The sequence below is a fragment of the Heterodontus francisci genome, chromosome 35 (genome assembly GCF_036365525.1).
Source record: "Heterodontus francisci isolate sHetFra1 chromosome 35, sHetFra1.hap1, whole genome shotgun sequence".
Lineage (NCBI taxonomy): Eukaryota > Metazoa > Chordata > Chondrichthyes > Heterodontiformes > Heterodontidae > Heterodontus > Heterodontus francisci.
In genome coordinates, this window is record NC_090405.1 from 52,449,947 (window position 1) to 52,472,185 (window position 22,239).

Genomic DNA, 22,239 nt, shown 5'->3' on the forward strand with positions numbered 1-22,239 from the left:
CCAGAGGCCCAGGCTAACGCCCTGGGGACACGGGTTCAAATTTCCACTCCCCTTTGTGTGAAACAGTTCTGACACCACCCCTGAACAGCCTAGTTATAATTTTAAGGTTAGTTACCAAGATGTTTAGTAGTAAAAAGGATACTCTTCCCAATAAACACAAGTCCACAAAATCTTCGAAGAAAGCTGCAGTGTTACATGTGATGGGTTGGGGCTTGGATTCAATTTACGTACCAAAATTCACTTCGCTTAAATGCAATGAAGATTTTTTAAAAAAAGCTCTCTCACTCATTTGCTGTCCTTCCCTTCTAACGGTTTCAAAGTTGTCAGTGCTCTTTTGTTTTTTTTTTTAAAAAACAGTCTGATTTCCTTACTTCCTCCTGCAGTTTCAGATATGGGCAGCCTACACCAGTGTGTGCAAAGGATCTCTGAATGTGGGGAATCACAGGGAAGAATCTGCACCTTTCCATTCCAATGCACTGGTGCAGCAGAAATTACTTACCAGATACCACTGCACCGGAAATTTGGGGTCATTTGGTTCTATGTATATATCCCGCTTCGTCCTTTTCTTAATTACTTGTTGTTCCAGCCATTTGACCTATTTCCAAAAATAAAATTGCATCTTAGGAGGAAATCAAATAAACTATGCATCTATAAAGATATAACCAATTCTGTTTAAACAAATTAATGAAACCAACTAGTATACAAATTCAAGAGGAAGGAAATAGTGACAGATTTTACATTCTGTTTAAAGCACTCCAACCATGTCTGACAAATTTAAAAACAATGTATTTTTTTTTATAAAAATGATTCAAGATTTGTTGGGCCAATGGAAAAGCAGCATTTCACATCTCCTTTCCAGATCACTACAAATATTAAGGGGCTGACACTCATTTTTCACTCGAGACACAATTTCAGCCCAAGTCAGTTTAGCCTTAACTACCAGACCTCAGAAAGGCAGCCACCAGTTAGGCACGCTGTCCACCCAGGCCATGATTGAGGGTTTTAGACAATATCAAACCACAAAAAAAGAGTCTCAAATGATTGGTATCCTGAAACTTCCTAACATTACTACCTGCGATCACTCCTCACTCTGCATTAATTTAATAATGCAATGAACTGTGAAGCTGAGGAATGGAAGAAACTGCTCTGTTTGGTTTCTATTCAGATTTTCACTGTTGGTCATAGTCAGAGTTACACAGCACAGAAACAGGCCCTTTGGCCCATCGTGTCCGTGCCAGCCACCAAGCACCTAACTATTCTAATCCCATTTTCCAGCATTGGCCCGTAACCTTGTATGCGATGGTGTTTCAAGCACTCATCTAAATACTTCTTAAATGTTGTGAGGGTTCCTGCCTCTACCACCTCTTCAGGCAGTGTGTTCCAAATTCACTCTCTGGGTGAAAATATTTTTCCTCAAATTCCCTCCAAACCTCCTGCCCCTTACCTTAAATCTATGCCTCCTGGTTATTGACCCCTTCGCTAAGGGAAAATGTTTCTTCCTATCTAACCTATCAATGCCCCTCATAATTCTGTATACCTCAATCATGTCCCCCCTCAGCCTTCTCTGCTCTAAGGAAACAACCCTAGCCTTTTCAGTCTCTTTTCATAGCTGAAATGCTCCAGCTCAGGCAACATCCTGGTGAATCTCCTCTGCACCCTCACCAGTGCAATCACATCCTTCCTATAGTGTGGTGACCAGAACTGTACACAGTACTCCAGCTGTGGCCTAACTAGGGTTTTATACAGCGCCATCATAACCTCCCTGCTCTTATATTCTATGCCTCCGCTAATAAAGGTAAGTATCCCATATGCCTTCCTAACCACCTTATCTACCTGTGCTGCTGCCTTCAGTGATCTATGGACAAGTACACCAAGGTCCCTCTGACCCTCTGTACTTCATAGGGTCCTACTATCCACTGTATATTCCATTGCCTTGTTAGTCCTCCCAAAATGCATCACCTCACATTTCTCAGGATTAAATTCCATTTGACACTGCTCTGCCCATCTTACCAGCCCATCTATATCGTCCTGTAATCCAAGGCTTTCCTCCTCACTATTTACGACACCACCAATTTTCGTGTCATCTACGAACATACTGATCATATCTTTTATATTCACGTCTAAATCATTAATGTACACTACAAACAGCAGGGGTTCCAGCACCGAGCCCTGTGGTATACCACTGGTCACCGGCTACCACTCGCAAAAACAACCCTCGACCATCACCCCCTGCCTCCCGCCACTAAGCCAATTTTGGATCCACTTTGCCAAATTGCCCTGGACCCCATGGGCTCTTACCTTCTTAACCAATCTCCCATGCCGGACCTTATCAAAACCCTTACCGAAATCCATGTAGACTACATCAACTGCTTTACCCTCATCTACACATCTAGTCACCACCTAGAAAAATTCAATCAAGTTAGACAGACACGATCTCCCCCTGACAAAGCCATGCTGACCATCACTGCCTCTCCAAGTGGAGATTAATCCTGTCCCTCAGAATTTTTTCCAATAGTTTCCCAACCACTGATGTTACACTCACCGGCCTGTACTTACCTGGTTTATCCCTACTACCCTTCTTGAATAATGGTACCACATTCACTGTCCTTCAATCCTCTGGTACTTCTCCTGTGGCCAGAGAGGATTTGAAAATTTGTGTCAGAGCCCCTGCTATCCCCTCCCTTGCCTCACATAACAGCCTGGGATACATCTCATTTGGACCTGGAGATTTATCCACCTTTAAGTGGCACAGTGGCGCAGTGGTTAGCACCGCAGCCTCACAGCTCCAGCGACCCGGGTTCAGTTCTGGGTACTGCCTGTGCGGAGTTTGCAAGTTCTCCCTGTGCCTGCGTGGGTTCCCGCCAGGTGCTCCGGTTTCCTCCCACAGCCAAGACTTGCAGGTTGATAGGTAAATTGGCCATCAAAATTGCACCTAGTGTAGGTAGGTGGTAGGAGAATGGTGGGGATGTGGTAGGGAATATGGGATTAATGTAGGATTAGTATAGATGGGTGGTTGTTGGTCGGCACAGACTCGGTGGGCCAAAGGGCCTGTTTCAGTGCTGTATCTCTAAACAAATAAACAAAAACAGCTAATACTTCCTCCCTTTCAATGCTAATTTGTTCAAGTATATCACAATCTCCCTCCCTGATCTCTACACCTACATTGTCCTTCTCCATAGTGAACTCAGATGAAAAGTAATTTCCTCTGGCTCCACACACAGATTGCCACTTTGGTCCCTAATAGGCCCTACTCTTTCCCTGGTTATCCTCTTACCCTTAATATACTTATAAAACGCCGTAGGATTTTCTTTTATCTCGCCCTCCAGTGTTTATTCATGTTCCCTCTTCGCTTTCCTAATTACTTTTTAAAGCAACCCCCCGACACTTTCTATACTCCTCTTGTGCCTCTGCTGTTTTCAGTGCTCTGAATCTGCCATAAGCCTCCTTTTTTTTTTCCTTATCCAATCCTCTATATCCCTTGACCTCCAGGGTTCCCTGGACTTGTTGGTTTTACCCTTCATCTTAACGGTTACATGTTGGCTCTGACCCTTCACTGTTTCATCTTTGAATGACTCCCACTTTCCTACAAGTAGCTGCTCCCAGTCCACTTTGGCCAGATCCTGTTTTATGATATTGAAATCTGCCTTCCCTCAATTCAGTACTTTTATTTCCAATTCATCTTTGTCCTTTTCCATAACTACCTTAAATCTTACAGAGGTCACTATCCCCAAAATGCTCCCCCACTGACACTTCTACCACTTGTCCGGCTTCTTTCCCTAGGATTAGGTCCAGTACTGCCCCTTCTCTTGTAGGACTTTCTACGTACTGGCTCAAAAAGCTCTCCTGTATGCATTTTGAGAATTCTGCCCCCTTTAAGCCTTTTACACTAAGACTATCCCAGTTGATATTGGGGAAGTTGAAATCCCCTATTATTTTTACACCTCTGAGATTTGCCTACATATCTGCTCCTCGACCTCTTCCTGACTGTTCGGAGGCCTGTAGTACACTCCCAGCTAAGTGATAGCCCCCTTTTTGTTTTTAAGTTCTACCCATATGGCCTCATTTGAGGAACCTTCTACGATATCATCCCTCCTTACTGCAGGAATTGACTCCTTGATCAACAGTGCAATGCCACCTCCTCTTTCACCCACTCCCCTGTCACGCCTGAAGATTCTACACCCTGGAATATTGAGCTGCCAGCCCTGCCCCTCCCTCAACCATGTCTGTGATAGCAATATCATATTCCCATGTGCTAATCAATGCCCTCAATTCATCTGCCTTACTAGTAAGACTCCTTGCATTAAAATAGATGCAATCCAGTCTTGCATTTTTCACTGGTCTTAACAGGTCTATATTTGCTTTGCCTTCCAGACTGACTCAGTTTCTCTTCTATATTTGTCTGTGCATCACCCCCTACTCTACCTCCACTCTGTATCCCATCCCCCTGCCAAATTAGTTTAAAACACCCTCAACAGCACTAGCAAACCACACAGCACTAGCAGAAGATTGGCTGCCTACATGCTTCGACATTCTCACCAAAGGAATAAATATGACAAAGTCACTATGTTAGAGCGATTGCCTGTTCTCATCAGAAAAACCAGTATTTAAGTTGATCAGCAATATACAGTGGAAAACGTGTAGTCATTTTATCTGTGTCACATGAAAACTAAATCATTAGGTTTTCCATCTCGTTATTTCCCAATATTTGACAGGTAGGAAGATCAGGTTAAATCACAGCAGCCACCCTTCCAATCACATCATTCTGATGACATGCTACAGAAGAGGGTACAACTGCATCTGTGAATAGTTCCAGTTAAATTTGCTTGGAGGCCAACCCAAGAAGCCCAGACCACAAGGTTAGTAAGTATTGTCAGTGAACACTTTCGTACCCAGCCAAGTACATCACTGCTTGCCCGAGAAGGCATTCTTGAGAAAAAAAACTTATGAATTCACAGGAGCCACCCTTATATTCTAAGTTGGCTGAACAAAGACACAAAAATCACAACTCTCCACCTGATCAAAAAACAGTTTAAGAATTAGACAAATAAAAAAATGGATTGAGGATTGGTTAACACACAGAAGACAGAGAGTCAGGATTAATGGGTCTTTTTCAGGTTGGAAAGATGTAACTAGTGGAGTGCCACAAGGATCAGTCCCAGGGCCTCAATTATTTACTATCTATATTAATGACTTGGAGGAGGAGGCAGAGTGTAATATATCCAAATTTGCTGATGATATAAAAATAGGTAGGAGGGCATGTTGTGATGAGGACAAAGAATCTGCAAGCGGATATAGATAGGTTGAGTGAGTGGGCAAAAACTTGGAAGATAGAGTTTGTCGGAAAGTGTGAAGTCATGCACTTTGGTAGGAAGAATCAAAAGGCAGATTATTTAAATGGAGAGAAAATCCAAAAAAGGTGCAGCACAGAGGAATCTGGGTGTTCTTGTGTATGAAACACAAAAAGTTAGCATGCAGGTTCGGCAAGTAATTAAGAATGCAAATAGAATTTTGGCCTTCATTGCTAGGGGGTTGGAGTTTAAAAATAGAGAAGTCTTGTTACAACTGTACAGGGTGTTGGTGAGGCCGCACCTAGAGTACAGTTTTGGTCCCCATATTCAAGGAAGAATATACTGGCATTGGAGGCAGTTTAGATTAGAGATACAGCACTGAAACAGGCCATTCGGCCCACCGAGTCTGTGCCGAACATCAACCACCCATTTATACTAATCCTACACTAATCCCCTATTCCTACCAAACATCCCCACCTGTCCCTATATTTCCTTACCACCTACCTATACTAGTGACAATTTATAATGGCCAATTTACCCATCAACCTGCAAGTCTTTTGGCTTGTGGGAGGAAACCGGAGCACCCGGAGAAAACCCACGCAGACACAGGGAGAACTTGCAAACTCCACACAGGCAGTACCCGGAATCGAACCCGGGTCCCTGGAGCTGTGAGGCTGCAGTGCTAACCACTGCGCCACTGTGCCGCCCTCAAAAGAGATTCACGAGGCTGATTCCTGGGATGAAGGGTTTAACTCATCAAGAATGCTAAACAGGTTAGGCCGTTATTCATTAGAGTTTAGAAGAATCAGGGGTGATCTTATTGAAACGTACAAGATTCTGAGGGGGCTTGACAGGGTAGATATTGAAAAGATATTGCCACTAGTGGGGGAATCTCGAATTAGGGGACATAGTTACAGAATAAGGGGACGCTCATTTAAAACTGAGACGTGATGAATTTCTTCCCACAGAGGGTAGTGAATGTCTGGAATTCTCTACACCCCAGGGAGTTGCAGAGGCTAGATCACTGAACATATTTAAAGAGGAGGTAGATAGATTTTTGAAATATCGGGAAGTTGAGGGCTATGAGAAGCTGGCACGAAAGAGGAGTTGAGTTCTGAGGCAGATCAGCCATGATCTCATTGAATGGCAGGGCAGGCTTGAGGGGCCGAATGGCCTACTCCTGCTCCTATTTCTTATGTAAATATCGGGAGGGGTGGGGGGGGGGCGCAGGGGAAGAAGAAATTTGGCACTAAAGAGTTCTATTCCTATTGCTTTTTTCCTTCACTCATCTTTTGCATTATTTCCCAGCAATTCAGCACAAGACACTCCATTCAAATTTTAGCATTAATTGATTTACTACTCCCTCATATTTCTTACCAGAAAAGTTAGTATTTAAGCTTATGAGCAATGTACGATAGAAATAATTTTATCTGTATTGCATAAAACTAAATTAATACGTTTTTCATCTGTCCCTTTATTCCACAAGTAGAAATATCAGTTTTATTCAAAGCAGCCAGTCACATGTAGCATCACGGAGATGACATGCCATAAAGAGCTTGTAACTCAAACTGCATTACTCATCATCAATCCCATCTCAAGTCAGATGACTCACTCGCCTCCACCCTACCTTGCAACTCCCAAGGTTTTTTCACATTGCATGCAATGTGCTATTGCTGCCAGACTTCTCAAACACAAGTCTCACCAAACTCAAACATAAAAGCTGCCTAATGCCAGCTGTCAGTACGACCTATCTTGGGAGTGAGGATGAGGAGGTGGGACGAGCGTTCTATTTTGAGATGGATAAACACCTGTGCTTGATGGAAGTCCTAGCAATGTTGAGGAATGAAAAGCAGAGTGCCAAAGTACAGTTTTTGGCTGTCACAGTTAAAGGTTGTGCATGATCAGGCTCGTTTCACATATGGACACAATCCCATTTTTTTTTTTATAAAAGAGAAAACACATGCTTGCATCTGGGTTCGGACTGGAGGTGGAATCCCTCAAACTAAGTCTAACTGTTTATGGAAATTCTTCAAAGTTCTCTTAGTTGTTTAAGAATTTCAGCTCACAATTACAACTTCATAAATACTTATGCAGTTCAACAAAAGCAGAAGGAATGAAGAAAACATATTTGAAGATATTGGCTGGAATACAGCAGATAGCAAGTGGCTGGGTAAGATAGGAGCACTCGAGTGGAATGATCCAGCTATTAATAAAAGTCAAATATCATGGCATTATTTTTTTTTCACTGTCATCTCATTTAAAGCACCATAGCATGATCCCATGGTTCCTGCACAACTAAGCTCATTCCCATAATAGATAGAAATGAGTTTACAGCCCTAGTGAATCAATTTCAATGCTTTAATGATCATGCACAGTAAAATCTATTTTAAGCTGCAGTGAAATTCAAAATTCCAACATCTGTCCCCAGAATTGGAAAGCAGTGGGATGATTTGTCATCCATCAACTCAGATCTCTCAGCATTTGATCATGTCCTGTGTAACAGCTGCCTGGGGATGGGGGAGGGAAAGGGGAGAGGAAGTGTGAATTAAACTCTGAAGTTCATTCCGCTTGTGCTAAAGAAATGGCATCATCCACCCATTTTGCATTTCATTGTAATCCAAAATGTTTACACCACAGCAGGCAGCCTTTAGCTCATCATGTACCTGTCAGACCTTAGCAAGAACAAACTGCATTATGAGTCAGGTAGTTAGCTGGGCCGAACCCTGCCTTGCTATTGCTGACCCTTCTATAGTATACTTCTCATTTTCCAATCAGCCTTGTGCATTGGGGCTCTTTCCTTCCTGGCCCCTCTCCATCCCCAACCCTCCCAATACCAGAGCAAAATACTGCAGTTGCTGGAAATCGGAAATAAAAACAGGAAGTGCTGGAAATACTCAGGTCAAGCAGCATCTGTGGAGAGAGAAACAGAGCTAACATTTCAGGTCAATGATCTTCTTCAGAATTGGGAAATGTTAGAAATATAATAGGTTTTGAGCAAGTGAAAGTGGGGAGGGTGGGAAGAAGAACAAAAAGGAAGGTCTGTGATAGGGTGGAGGGCAAGAGAAATTAAACGATAAAAAGTTTAATGGTGCAAGGCCAAAGGGAGTGGTAATGGGACAAGTAAAGAAACAAAAGATATATCTAAAGGTGTGAATGGCAGGATCCTGAGTAGCAGCCGTCCTAAAGCAAAGAAAAGGCAGCAATGAAACAAAACAAAATGAGGGCAGAGGTTATGATCTAAAATTGTTGAATTAAATGTTGAGTCCAGAAGACAGTAAAGTGCCCTGTCAAAAGGTGAGGTGCTTTACCTCAAGCTCACATTGAGCTTCATCAGATCACTACAGCAGGCCAAGAGAAAGATCAGAGTGGGAGCAAGGTGGAGAATTAAAATGACAGACAACTGGAAGCTCAGGGTCACGCTTGTGGACTGAATAGAGGTGTTCCAAAAAATGGTCACCCAGTCTGCGTTTGGTCTCCCATTGTAGAAATGACCACATCATGTGCAGTGAATACAATATACTAAAGGCTGCGTTTGCTGACAACGCAACCACTAGGTGGTGCAGTACTGGCACATACTCAAATGCAGCCTCATCCACTGAAATATCATTGTCTGCGACGTCTCAGGCATCTGGCAGTAATAACTAATTAAACCCAAACCCCCTCATCCCTCAATTGCCACAGTTTCACGCTCACTCCCACGATAGCCTTCTCGCTGCTTCATCCTAGCACTCCCGACTGCTCGCCACTCCATCCCGCCACTCTACCACGCCTGTCTGCTCACCCTCCCCGCCTGGAGAAGCAGCAGTGGGGTGGGGGAAGAGCAGCATGGTGGGAAGTGAGTGGCAGGCAGTTGAGTGTGGCGGGATGGACCAGTGAGCAGTCAGGCGCAAGAGGGAGTGGCGAAGGGAAGCAGCAATCGTAGGAGTGAACGGGAAACTGTATGGAAGGATTGAGGCGGCGATCGCGGGAGGGTGCAGGGCACTGTTGGGGGCGATCATGGCCATCGAGGGGTGAGGCAACACTGGAATGTCATTACATCTGACATCAAGTGGCGACATCACTGCACACACCCATACTGGCAAGCTGGCAAATGTTCGGACGCACTGATGATGTAGGCGATCACTGTGTGCATTCTCTGCATTATCAGGACCACAGTCTGGATACTAAATTGAAAAAATTACAATTGGAAGGAGTGTTGGGAGGCTTGGATGGTGGGGGTAGGAAATAAAAGGGCAAGTGTTTCATTTCCTGCGCTTGCATAGAAAGGTGCCATAAGAAAGGGAGAGCACGTTTGGGGTGATTGAGGAGTGGACCAAGGTGTCGTGGAGGGAACAGACCCTTCGGAATGCTAAAGAGGAAGGGATGTGAAGATATGTTTGGTGGTGGCATCCAGCTGGTGGTGGTGGAAATGGCAGAGGATTATTTGTTGAATAAGGAGACTGGTGGGGTGGAAGGTGAGGACAAGGGGAACCCTATTACGGCTCCGGGATGGAGGGTAACGAGTGAGAGAAGTGTGTGAAATGGAATGGACAGGGTCAAGGGCTCTGTCAACCATGGTGGGTGAGGTGAGAGCTATTGCTTACTTAAGGAAAAAGGAGATATTGGAAGCACTAGCATGGATCCCATTCTCTCCAAGGCCCAGATTTCATCTGCAATAAGCTTTCAAGATGATAGTTAGAAAATAGCAATACTCTGGTATTTCAGAATGGAGAAATGCTGCACAAATAGGGCACCTGGCACACAAGGACAAGTTACAAAATCTTGCACAAATTTCAGAAAACCGCAGCATTAAAAATCACTTCTGGTCAACATCCTTTTATTATACCAATTTTCAATTTTTCTTTATTTGAAAATGGAAAGCTTTTGAAAGACAGAGCTGAGATTCCCCCCTGTCCTCAGCCCAGTGATTTAGTTTACCTTAACCATCTTGTTGCAAGCTCCAACTTTTCGGGCCCTTCTATTAAATCTGGGATCCCATGTAATTTGTTAAGAGTCCAACCTGAAATGTCCTCTCTGCTGGGTACTGAGACAGCATATGCCCTGTTTTTATTTCCAAATTTGTTCCTTTCCTTTTATCTCCACCAACTTGTCTCCAACCTTGGTAAACCCATTATAGGTTTTCTTTAATTCAAGTGTTAGCAGGGAGAAACAGACAAATCACTCTTTATTTTGGCTTTAATTGCTATTGCAAATGGAGCATCAGTGGTGGTTAAGTCTACAAGTGAGTCCTTTATCAGCATGAAGAGATAACAAGGGACCGATCGTTTTGAGAGAATTGCAAGCAATCTCTTTGCAAAGTGTATTCTGCACTCTGCAGTCAAAATAAAAACATTTGCATCGAAGATAGGAAAGTCTCCTTCGCATGTCCTTCCCAATTGAGCTGGAATGCAAACTTGCTTTTAATAACAAGAAACCAAACAGATTCTTACATTGCATTTTTGCCATAATACAGATCGACAGGTTAACTCTCAAAGAACAAAAAGGGTTAGGGCACGACTGACAGCTTCAGATTAGCGTCCAGGAATGGAAAGAAAACACAAAGTGTCCACAATCCTGCTGATCATTGCTGTGGTGTTTGCTTCACAAGAGACAGAGGGAGCGATTTTTGGCAGTGCGTTCAGGTGCTAAAGATCCTCAGTCTTTAGAGTCTTTAGCTGAAGCACTGGTTTAGCCAGCTTTTAGCATGAGCTGCTATTTTGGTAAAGGAATGAAGCTTGCACTAAGAAGCCCAGAAGTTGATTAAGGGGGTTATTACAACTTAAAATGCCTGCAACTGCTCATTGAGGAGGCTATACAGCATTTTGGTAGCCAGCACTGTCCTAATGCCCTCTCTCAACACTGACCAGCTGTTTGGGAGTAAACAAGGCATTGATGGATTCCAAGCACTACTTAAAAGGATACTCAACCTTTCATGTTCACTTGCTGCTGGAGCCGTGAACAGGAGCTCTGAAACACATTGGGAGATTTTCTGGGACACTTTGTCAAGACATCGGCAATCTAGCAACATCTATTCTGGAAATTCCCCAAGAATGTCACCTAAAGAGTAAATGTTATGCTATTCCAGGAGAAAAGGAGGGCCTGGTCATGGGCATCTGGCTTGGAGACTCCTTGGTCTGGACGAGGAGTAGGAGAAGGCCAGGCAGAGCAGCACCAACTACTGCAGGAGAGGGGCACAGGAGGGAAAGTTGGTATCCTTTCCATAGGCAGATACAGGACATCCCTTCTCCTCTAGGCCTCCTCCAGCAGGACTGCCAGCGTCACATCCTCTCCCCCTGTCCCTGAGGCATCCTGTATCTTGCCGTGTACTCCACATCTTCAGTGAAAGTGTTTGCAAGGATTCAATATATACTGCTTCACTTGAGTGCCAAATCTGCAGGTGTCTGGTTTAACACCTCCAAGCAAGTTCAAATTATGATAATAAGCAATTAGGACCAATGTTGTATGCTAAATCCAGACTTTCAAACCGGTGTATCTTGTTAGCACAGCACCCATTTAGCAGTTGCTTTGAACTTTTGGTCAAAATAAACCCAGAGTCTCCTTTGGAGATGGATTGCACAATTTCACCCATACTTTAACAAAATAGCTGTTTAAAACTGTATATATGGCCCTCCTGTCTTGGGCGCTATGGCATTGGAAGGATGAATGAGAATGGACAGAGACTGCTGAAGTTGTGTGCATTTCACAACCTCTGCATCACCAACTCGTTCTTTCATACTAAACCCTGTCACCAGGTTTCATGGAGGCACCCAAGATCACTTCGTTGGCACCAGCTGGACCTCATCGACACAAGGCGAGCCTCTTTAAACAGCGTTCAAATCACACGCAGCGTCCACAGTGCGAACTGTGACACTGACCACTCCCTGGTGTGCAGCAAGGTTACACTCAAACGAAAGAAGCTGCATCACTCCAAGCAGAAGGGCCGCCCGCGCATCAACACTAACAGCTGTGGATGAGAAATTCTGTTACATAAGTTTCTAAATTCACTTGAAAAAGCCCTTCAAAACACTCCTACAGGGGATGCAGAGACCAAGTGGGCCCACATCAGAGACACCATCTATGACTCAGCAATGACCACCTATGGCAAATGTGTGAAGCAGAGTGCAGACTGGTTTCAATATCACTTTGAAGAGCTGGAACCTGTCATAGCCACTAAGCGCATTGCACTGTTGAACTACAAGAAAGCCCCCAGCGAGTTAACATCCGTAGCACTCAAAGTAGCCAGAAGCGCTGCACAAATAACAGCCAGGCGCTGCGCGAATGACTCCTGGCAACACCTATGCAGTCGTATACAGCTGGCCTCCGACACCAGAAACATCAGAGGAATTATAGCATTAAGAGAGCTTTTGGGCCAACCATCAGGAAGATCGCCCTCCTCAAATCTAAATCAGAGAACATGATCACTGACCAACGCAAACAAATGGACTGCTGGGTGGAGCACTACCTAGAACTGTACAACAGGGAAACTTTTGTCAATGCAGCCCAGTCTCTGCCAGTCATGGATGAGCTGGACTAACAGCCAACAAAATCGGAACTCAGTGATGCCATTGATTCTCTAGCCAGTGGAAAAGCTCCTGGGAAGGACGGCATTACCCCTGAAATAATCAAGAGTGCCAAGCCTGCTATACTCTCAGCAATCCATGAACTGCTTTGCCTGTGCTGGGATGAGGGAGCAGTACCACAGGACATGTGCGATGCCAATATCATCACCCTCTATAAGAACAAGGGTGACCGCGGTGACTGCAACAACTACCGTGGAATCTCCATGCTCAGCATAGTGGGGAAAGTCTTCACTCGAGTCGTTTTAAACAGACTCCAGAAGCTGGCTGAGCATGTCTACCCTGAGGCACAGTGTGGCTTTCGAGCAGAGATCCACCATTGACATGCTGTTCTCCATTCGCCAGCTACAGGAGAAATGCCGCGAACAACAGATGCCCCTCTACGTTGCTTTCATTGATCTCACCAAAGCCTTTGACCTCGTCAGCAGACGCGGTCTCTTCAGACTACTAGCAAAGATCGGATGTCCACCAAAGCTACTAAGCATCATCACCTCATTCCATGACAATATGAAAGGCACAATTCAGCATAGCGGCGCCTCATCAGACCCCTTTCCTACCCTGAGTGGCGTGAAACAGGGCTGTGTTCTCGCACCTACACTGTTTGGGATCTTCTTCTCCCTGCTGCTCTCACATGCGTTCAAGTCTTTAGAAGGAGGAATTTTCCTCCACACAAGATCAGACGGCAGGTTTTTCAACGTTGCCCTTCTAAGAGCAAAGACCAAAGTACGGAAGTACCTCATTAGGGAACTCCTCTTTGCTGACGATGCTGCATTAACATCTCATACTTAAGAGTGTCTGTAGAGACTCAGACAGGATTGCGGCTGCCTGCAACGAATTTGGCCTAACCATCAGCCTCAAGAAAATCATGGGACAGGACGTCAGAAATGCTCCATCCATAAATATCGGCGACCACGCTCTGGAAGTGGTTCAAGAGTTCACCTACCTATGCTCAACTATCACCAGTGACCTGTCTCTCGATGCAGAAAGCAACAAGCGCATGGGTAAGGCATCCGCTGCTATGTCCAGACTGGCCAAGAGAGTGTGGGAAAATGGCGCACTGACACGGAACACAAAAGTCCAAATGTATCAAGCCTGTGTCCTCAGTACCTTGCTCTATGGCGGCGAAGCCTGGACAATGTAGGTCAGCCAAGAGCGACGTCTCAATTCATTCCATCTTCGCTGTCTCCGGAGAATCCTTGGCATCAGGTGGCAGGACCGTATCTCCAAAGCAGAAGTCCTCGAGGTGGCCAACATCCCCAGCATATACACCCTACTGAGCCAGCGGCCCTCGAGATTGCTTGGCCATGTGAGCCGCATGGAAGATGGCAGGATCCCCAAGGACACATTGTACAGCGAGCTCATCACTGTTATCAGACCCACTGGCCGTCCATGTCTCCGCTTTAAAGACGTCTGCAAAAGCGACATGAAGTCCTGAGACGTTTACCACAAGTCGTGGGAGTCAGTTGCCAGTGATCGCCAGAGCTGGCGGACAGCCATAAAGGCGGGGCTAAAGTGTGGCGAGTCTAAGAGACTTAGCAGTTGGCAGGAAAAAAGACAGATGCGTAAGGGGAGAGCCAACTGTGTAACAGCCCCGACAACCAATTTTATCTGCAGCACCTGTGGAAGAGTCAGTCACACTAGAATTGGCCTTTAGAGCCACTCCAGGCGCTGCTTCACAAACCACTGACCACCTCCAGGCGCTTACCCATTGTCTCTCAAGACAAGGAGGCCAAAGGTTGTACGGTTAGCAACCCTGCAGAATTCTTTGGGAGTTTCCAGGAATTGAAGACTAATCTCCTGGACACACCTGTGAATAGCTCAGGAGAAACATCACAGGGGCATTAAAAATAGTGTTCTTTTGATTTTCTTTCAAAATTTTAATATTTTTATAACGAATACACTGGGGATAGTTTGAAAAAGGCTGTTTGTCTGGGTAAGGCTATCAGAGATGAGGTCACGTGATTGAAACTTCCAGGAATACATGTCGAGTTGGCAACCCTCCACGTTGGGAGAATTAAGCAATACTTCAGCCCAAAATATTTCAAGGGAAGAAAAGTTAAGTGCCTGTTGTAAGCAGCTTTTGTAATACTCCCAATGATGACTGTCACTAATGCAGTCTTTACATCACATACTGCTAAAATAGACATTCCCTCATCTGAGAAGGGAGCTGCAGTTACACCCAGCTCCACCTGTATGCTCTAAGTGAGCAAGAAGGAAGTCAGCTTACCTGCTTTTCTTAATTAAAAGAGAGAATACATGATGCTGAAAAGACTAAAGGTTATAGAATATACAGTAAACATAAACCTCTTTCATTTTTATCAAAGCAGACATCTGTGGAACAAAACAAAGCAACTGGCATGCTTTGCCCTCTTTGCGTGGGAATATTGCGCAAATCCCAGGTCTAATGTTTTGCATGTATTGTTTGCCTCTGCCAGCTGCATCCTGTTGGCTTACACCAAAGGAAATAAACCCACTGCCTTTGTTAATCGAATTTCAACTCAGGTCCCTGTACTATTTATTTCCTTGATTGGTTTATTACCCTCCCCATCTAATTGAATAGAGATACTAAATAATGCCATCAATTATTGCTAAATACCAAAAGCATAATTTTAAAAAATAAAACAGTAAATTTTCAGGGAACTTTCTCAAAGCACCAACTCCTCCTGGGATACAGCTTCAAAGGTTGCCCTCCAGTACCTCATCCAAACGGCAATTCTTCATCGGGAAGTGTTGACAGGCTATGCCACTTTGGAGGGAGTCTCAAACAGGCTATACCGATCTCACACTTTACATCAAGGTAGTGAGCAGTAGTGGGACTCCTAGCTAATTCCTACTCCGCCTCTCACTAACTGAGCACCAACAATCTGTAGCATCCAACAGCTATATCTGCTGGGATCACTGCAGACCAATAATCGAACCTGGGAACTTCGAAGTCTTCTTGGGCTGTTATACCATATTTACATACTGGAATATTGGGAGGCTTCAAAGAATCATCATTGAACACTTTGTACACCTGTGAGATATGCTATCAAAAAAAAAAAGTACAAGACATGGGCCAATTTTGAAATGGGCATTTTTTCTCTCAAAACGCATTAAAAAGTTCAGCTGCACTCATCAATATTCTAAACAACTGGAACATTACAAAAGTCTATACTTGTCAGTTATGCCCCTAAGAACATCCATCACGATATTCTCAATTCCACGAAGATATAGATGGTTAAAGTGACTGCTTCCAAAACCACCCAAGCAGAGTGTATTCGGATTTGCAGTCCTGCTCAGTCACCAGCTCTGCACCTAAGATTGGAAACACTGCACTGCCAGCCATGCTACCTCCATTTAAAATTAAATTGCGTATACACTGGTAATACTGGCATGGATTAATGATTGGTTAACAGGCAGAAAGCAGGGAGTAGGAATAAATGGGTCTCTCATGTTGACAGGCTGTGACTAGTGGGGTACCACAGGGATCAGTGCTTGGGCCCCAGCTGTTCACAATACATATCAATGATTTGGATGTGGGGACCAAATGTAGTATTTCTAAGTTCACGGATGACACAAAACTAGGTGGGAATGTGTGTTGTGAGCAAGATGCAAAGCGGCTTCAAGGGGACTGACAGATTTAGTGAGTGGGCAAGATGTGGAAAAATGAGAGATTATCCACTTTGGTAGGAGGAACAGATGTGCAGGGTATTTCTTAAATGATGTGAGATTAGAAAAGTGCAGATGTACAAAGGGACCTGGGTGTCCTTGTCAATAAGTCACTGAAAGCTAACATGCAGGTGCAGCAAGCAATTAGGAAGGCTAATGGTACGTTAGCCTTTATCGCAAGAGGATTTGAATACAGGAGTAGTGAAGTCTTACTTCAATGCTACAGAATCTTGGTTAGACCGCACCTGGAGTACTATGCGCAGTTTTGGTCCCCTTACCTAAGGAAGGATATTATTGCCATAGAGGGAGTGCAATGAATATTCACCAGAATTGTTCCCGGGATGGCGGGACTGTCTTATGAAGAGAGATTGGGAAATTGGGCCTGTATTCGAGAGTTTCGAAGAATGAGAGGTGAATTCATTGAAACCTACAACATACTTAAAGGGATAGACAGGGTAGATGCAGGTAAGATGTTTCCTCTGGTTGGGATGTCTGGAACCAGGGGACACAATTTCAAAATAAGGGGGAAGCCACTTAGGACAGAGATGAGGAGAAATTTCTTTACTCAGGAGGGTTGTGAATCTTTGGAATTCTCTACCCAGAGGGCTGTAGAAGCTCAGTCATAGAGTATGTTTAAAGCAGAGATTGACAAATTTTTTAAAAAATTTTTTTTATGTGCAGCAGCTTTTTCAGAAGCAGAGACAGTGCGAGCGAGTGACCAGCTGGGAAGTCAGTTTAATCTTAAAGTAGATTACCGTTTGTTTCAGTGGACCAGGGGACTGCTGGGTAAGTAAAAACTTATATATTTGGGCAGTTACCTGGACGTTTTGTTTCAGGAGGCAGTCACACCTGGTAGATTAAGTAATTCAAATTCAGTTAGTGATCAGGGACAACAGGGTGTGATTGCAAGTGAGGCAGGTAGGGGGATCCTGAGTTCAGGAGTGGAGGAGCATCAGCCTTTGACCTTATCCAACAGGTACGAGATACTTGCTCCCCGTGTGGATGAGGAAAAGGGCTGCGGGGAGGATGAGCCAACTGACCATGGCACCATGGTGCAGAAGGCCATTCAAGAGGGGGGAGCAAAAAGACAAGTGGTAGTTATAGGAGATTCTATAATTAGGGGGATAGATAGTATCCTTTGCAAGCCGGATCGGGAGTCCCGCATGGTGCGTTGCCTGCCCAGTGCCAGGGTGCAGGACATCTCTGACCGGCTTGAAAGGATATTGGAGCTGGAGGGGGAGGATCCAGTTGTTGTGGTCCACGTTGGGACTAACAACATAGGCAAGGCTAGGATGGAGGACCTGTTTGGGGATTATAAAGCACTAGGAGCGAAATTAAGGAACAGGTCCTCGAGGGTCATAATCTCCGGATTACTGCCCAAGCCATGTGCAAATTGGCTTAGGGATAAGAATATTAGGGAAGTAAACACATGGCTAAGGGAGTGGTGTGGGAAAGAGGGGTTCCATTTCATGGGGCATTGGCATCAGGTTTGGAACCGGGGAGGATCTGTACCGATTCAGGTCTCCACCTGAACCGATCTGGAACCAGTGTTCTAGCGAAACGGATAAATAGGGTGGCCTCTAGGACTTTAAACTAGTGACTCGGGGGGAAGGGAAAGGGAAAACGACAGGGAGTATGATGATAAATAAAAAGGTAAGCAGCAGGCTAACATGTGTGCAGGAGGGTTTAAGTTCAAGGCAGACTATAAAAGAAGCAGAAAGGAAGGTTAACTCAGGATTTATTATTAGAGATGTTGGGAATCATGAGGGTAAGAAAGCTAGCATAAAGGCACTTGACATGAATGCTCGTAGCATTCGTAACAAGGTTGATGAGTAAACGGCACAAATAATCGCGAATAAATATGATTTGGTAGCCATTACGGAGACATGGTTACAGGTTGGTCACGACTGGGAGTTAAATATCCAGGGGTACCAGACTATTCGGAAGGACAGACAGGAAGGTAAGGGAGGTGGTGTAGCTCTGATACTCAAGGACGACATCAGGGCGGGTGCTGAGAGATGATATAGGTTCTATGGAGAATGAGGTTGAATCCATTTGGGTGGAAATTAGAAACTCTAAGAAGAAAAAGTCATTGATAGGCGTAGTCTATAGGCCACCAAATAATATCACATTGGGGCGGGCAAACAAAGAAATAACTCTTTTCTTTTGGGCCTCCTTATCTCGAGAGACAATGGATACGCGCCTGGAGGTGGTCAGTGGTTTGTGAAGCAGCGCCTGGAGTGGCTATAAAGGCCAATTCTGGAGTGACAGGCTCTTCCACAGGTGCTGCAGAGAAATTTGTTTGTTGGGGCTGTTGCACAGTTGGCTCTCCCCTTGCGCCTCTGTCTTTTTTCCTGCCAACTACTAAGTCTCTTCGACTCGCCACAATTTAGCCCTGTCTTTATGGCTGCCCGCCAGCTCTGGCGAATGCTGGCAACTGACTCCCACGACTTGTGATCAATGTCACACGATTTCATGTCGCGTTTGCAGACGTCTTTATAACGGAGACATGGACGGCCGGTGGGTCTGATACCAGTGGCGAGCTCGCTGTACAATGTGTCTTTGGGGATCCTGCCATCTTCCATGCGGCTCACATGGCCAAGCCATCTCAAGCGCCGCTGACTCAGTAGTGTGTATAAGCTGGGGATGTTGGCCGCTTCAAGGACTTCTGTGTTGGAGATATAGTCCTGCCACCTGATGCCAAGTATTCTCCGAAGGCAGCGAAGATGGAATGAATTGAGACGTCGCTCTTGGCTGGCATACGTTGTCCAGGCCTCGCTGCCGTAGAGCAAGGTACTGAGGACACAGGCCTGATACACTCGGACTTTTGTGTTCCGTGTCAGTGCGCCATTTTCCCACACTCTCTTGGCCAGTCTGGACATAGCAGTGGAAGCCTTACCCATGCGCTTGTTGATTTCTGCATCTAGAGACAGGTTACTGGTGATAGTTGAGCCTAGGTAGGTGAACTCTTGAACCACTTCCAGAGCGTGGTCGCCAATATTGATGGATGGAGCATTTCTGACATCCTGCCCCATGATGTTAGTTTTCTTGAGGCTGATGGTTAGGCCAAATTCATTGCAGGCAGACGCAAACCTGTCGATGAGACTCTGCAGGCATTCTTCAGTGTGAGATGTTAAAGCAGCATCGTCAGCAAAGAGGAGTTCTCTGATGAGGACTTTCCGTACTTTGGACTTCGCTCTTAGACGGGCAAGGTTGAACAACCTGCCCCCTGATCTTGTGTGGAGGAAAATTCCTTCTTCAGAGGATTTGAACGCATGTGAAAGCAGCAGGGAGAAGAAAATCCCAAAAAGTGTGGGTGCGAGAACACAGCCCTGTTTCACACCACTCAGGATAGGAAAGGGCTCTGATGAGGAGCCACCATGTTGAATTGTGCCTTTCATATTGTCATGGAATGAGGTGATGATACTTAGTAGCTTTGGTGGACATCCGATCTTTTCTAGTAGTCTGAAGAGACCACGTCTGCTGACGAGGTCAAAGGCTTTGGTGAGATCAATGAAAGCAATGTAGAGAGGCATCTGTTGTTCACGGCATTTCTCCTGTATCTGACGAAGGGAGAACAGCATGTCAATAGTCGATCTCTCTGCACGAAAGCCACACTGTGCCTCAGGGTAGACGTGCTCGGCCAGCTTCTGGAGCCTGTTCAGAGCGACTCGAGCAAAGACTTTCCCCACTATGCTGAGCAGGGAGATTCCACGGTAGTTGTTGCAGTCACCGCGGTCACCTTTGTTTTTATAGAGGGTGATGATGTTGGCATCGCGCATGTCCTGGGGTACTGCTCCCTCGTCCCAGCACAGGCATAGCAGTTCATGTAGTGCTGAGAGTATAGCAGGCTTGGCACTCTTGATTATTTCAGGGGTAATGCTGTCCTTCCCAGGGGCTTTTCCGCTGGCTAGGGAATCAATGGCATCACTGAGTTCCGATTTGGTTGGCTGTATGTCCAGCTCATCCATGACTGGTAGAGGCTGGGCTGCATTGAGGGCAGTCTCAGTGACAGCATTCTCCCTGGAGTACAGTTCTAGGTAGTGCTCAACCCAGCGGTCCATCTGTTTGCGTTGGTCAGTGATTATGTCCCCCGATTTAGATTTGAGGGGGGTGATCTTCTTGATGGTTGGCCCAAGAGCTCTCTTCATGCCATCATACATTCCTCTGATGTTTCCGGTGTCTGAGGCCAGCTGAATATGGCTGCATAGGTGTTGCCAGTAGTCGTTTGCGCAACGCCTAGCTGTTCTTTGTGCAGTACTTCTGGCTGCTTTAAGTGCTGCGGATGTTAAATCGCTGGGGGCTTTCTTGTAGTTCAAAAGTGCAATGCGCTTAGCGGCTATGACAGGTTCCAGCTCTTCATTATGAGATTGAAACCAGTCTGCATTTCTCTTCGCACGTTTGCCGTAGGTGGTCAAAGCTGACTCATAGATGGCGTCTCTGATGTGGGCCCACTTGGTCTCAGCATCCCCTGTGGGAGTGTTTTGAAGGGCTGTTACAAGTGAATTTAGAAATTTTTGTAACAGCTGTGGGTGAGAAATTCTGCTCGTGTTGATGCGCGGGTGGCCCTTCTGCTTGGAATGATGCAACTTCTTTGGTCTGAGTCTAACCTTGCTGCACACCAGGGAGTGGTCGGTGTCGCAGTCCGCACTGTGGAAGCTGCGTGTGATTTGAACACTGTTTAAGGCCTGTAAAAATGGTACGGCAATTACCATGGGGGATTTTAATCTACATGTAGATTGGTCGAACCAGCTCAGTCAGGGTAGCCTTGAGGAGGAGTTCGTTGAGTGTATCCGTGATAGTTTTCTTGAACAGTATGTAATGGAACCGACGAGGGAGCAAGCTATCCTAGATCTAGTCCTGTGTAATGAGACAGGAATAATTAATGACCTCATAGTTAGGGATCCTCTTGGAAGGAGTGATCACAGTATGGTTGAATTTAGAATACAGATGGAGAGTATGAAGATAAAATCCAATACCAGGGTCCTGTGCTTGAACAAGGGGGACTACAATAGAATGAGGGAGGACTTGGCTAAAGTGGACTGGAAACAAAGATTTTACGGTGGGACAGTTGACGAGCAGAGGAGGACTTTCAAAGCAATTTTTCAAAGTGCTCAGCAAAAGTATATTCCAGTGAAAAGGAAGGACTGGAAGAAAAGGGGCAATCTGCCATGGGTGTCTAAGGAAATAAGGGAGGCTATCAAATTGAAAGAGAAAGCATACAAAGTGGCCAAAAGCAGCATGAAACTAGAAGATTGGGAAAACTTTAAAGGTCAACAGAAAGCTACAAAAAGAGCTATCAATAAAAGTAAGATAGAACATGAGTAAAAACTAGCACAGAATATAAAGACTGATAGCAAACGTTTCTATAAATATATAGAACGAAAAAGAGCGGCTAAAGTAAACGTTGGTCCTTTAGAGGATGAGAAGGGGAATTTAGTTATGGGATATGATGAAATGGCCGAGGCATTGAACAGGTATTTTGTATCGGTCTTCACAGTGGAGGACATTAATAACATGCCAGTAATTGACAAAGAGACGAACGTAGGTGAGGACCTGGAAACAATCATTATTACGGAAGAGGTAGTGTTGGGCAAGCTAATGGAGCTAAGGATTGATAAGTCTCCTGGCCCTGATGGAATGCATCCCAGGGTACTAAATGAGATGGCGGGAGAAATAGCAGGTGCACTGGCGGTAATTTTCCAAAATTCACTGGACTCTGGGGTAGTCCCAGCTGATTGGAAAAC

The 22,239-nt window shown here is 45.1% G+C and overlaps 1 protein-coding gene across 1 annotated transcript in view; it reads right to left on the bottom strand.

The window, feature by feature from the left end:
- The window catches only part of furina (furin (paired basic amino acid cleaving enzyme) a), a 119,415-nt gene that overhangs the window by 32,115 nt on the left and 65,061 nt on the right, over window positions 1-22,239 (bottom strand). Inside the window, exon 3 of the mRNA XM_068015604.1 lies at window positions 500-595. Coding sequence (XP_067871705.1) covers window positions 500-595 — 96 coding nt within the window. The remainder of the gene's footprint in view (window positions 1-499; window positions 596-22,239) is intronic.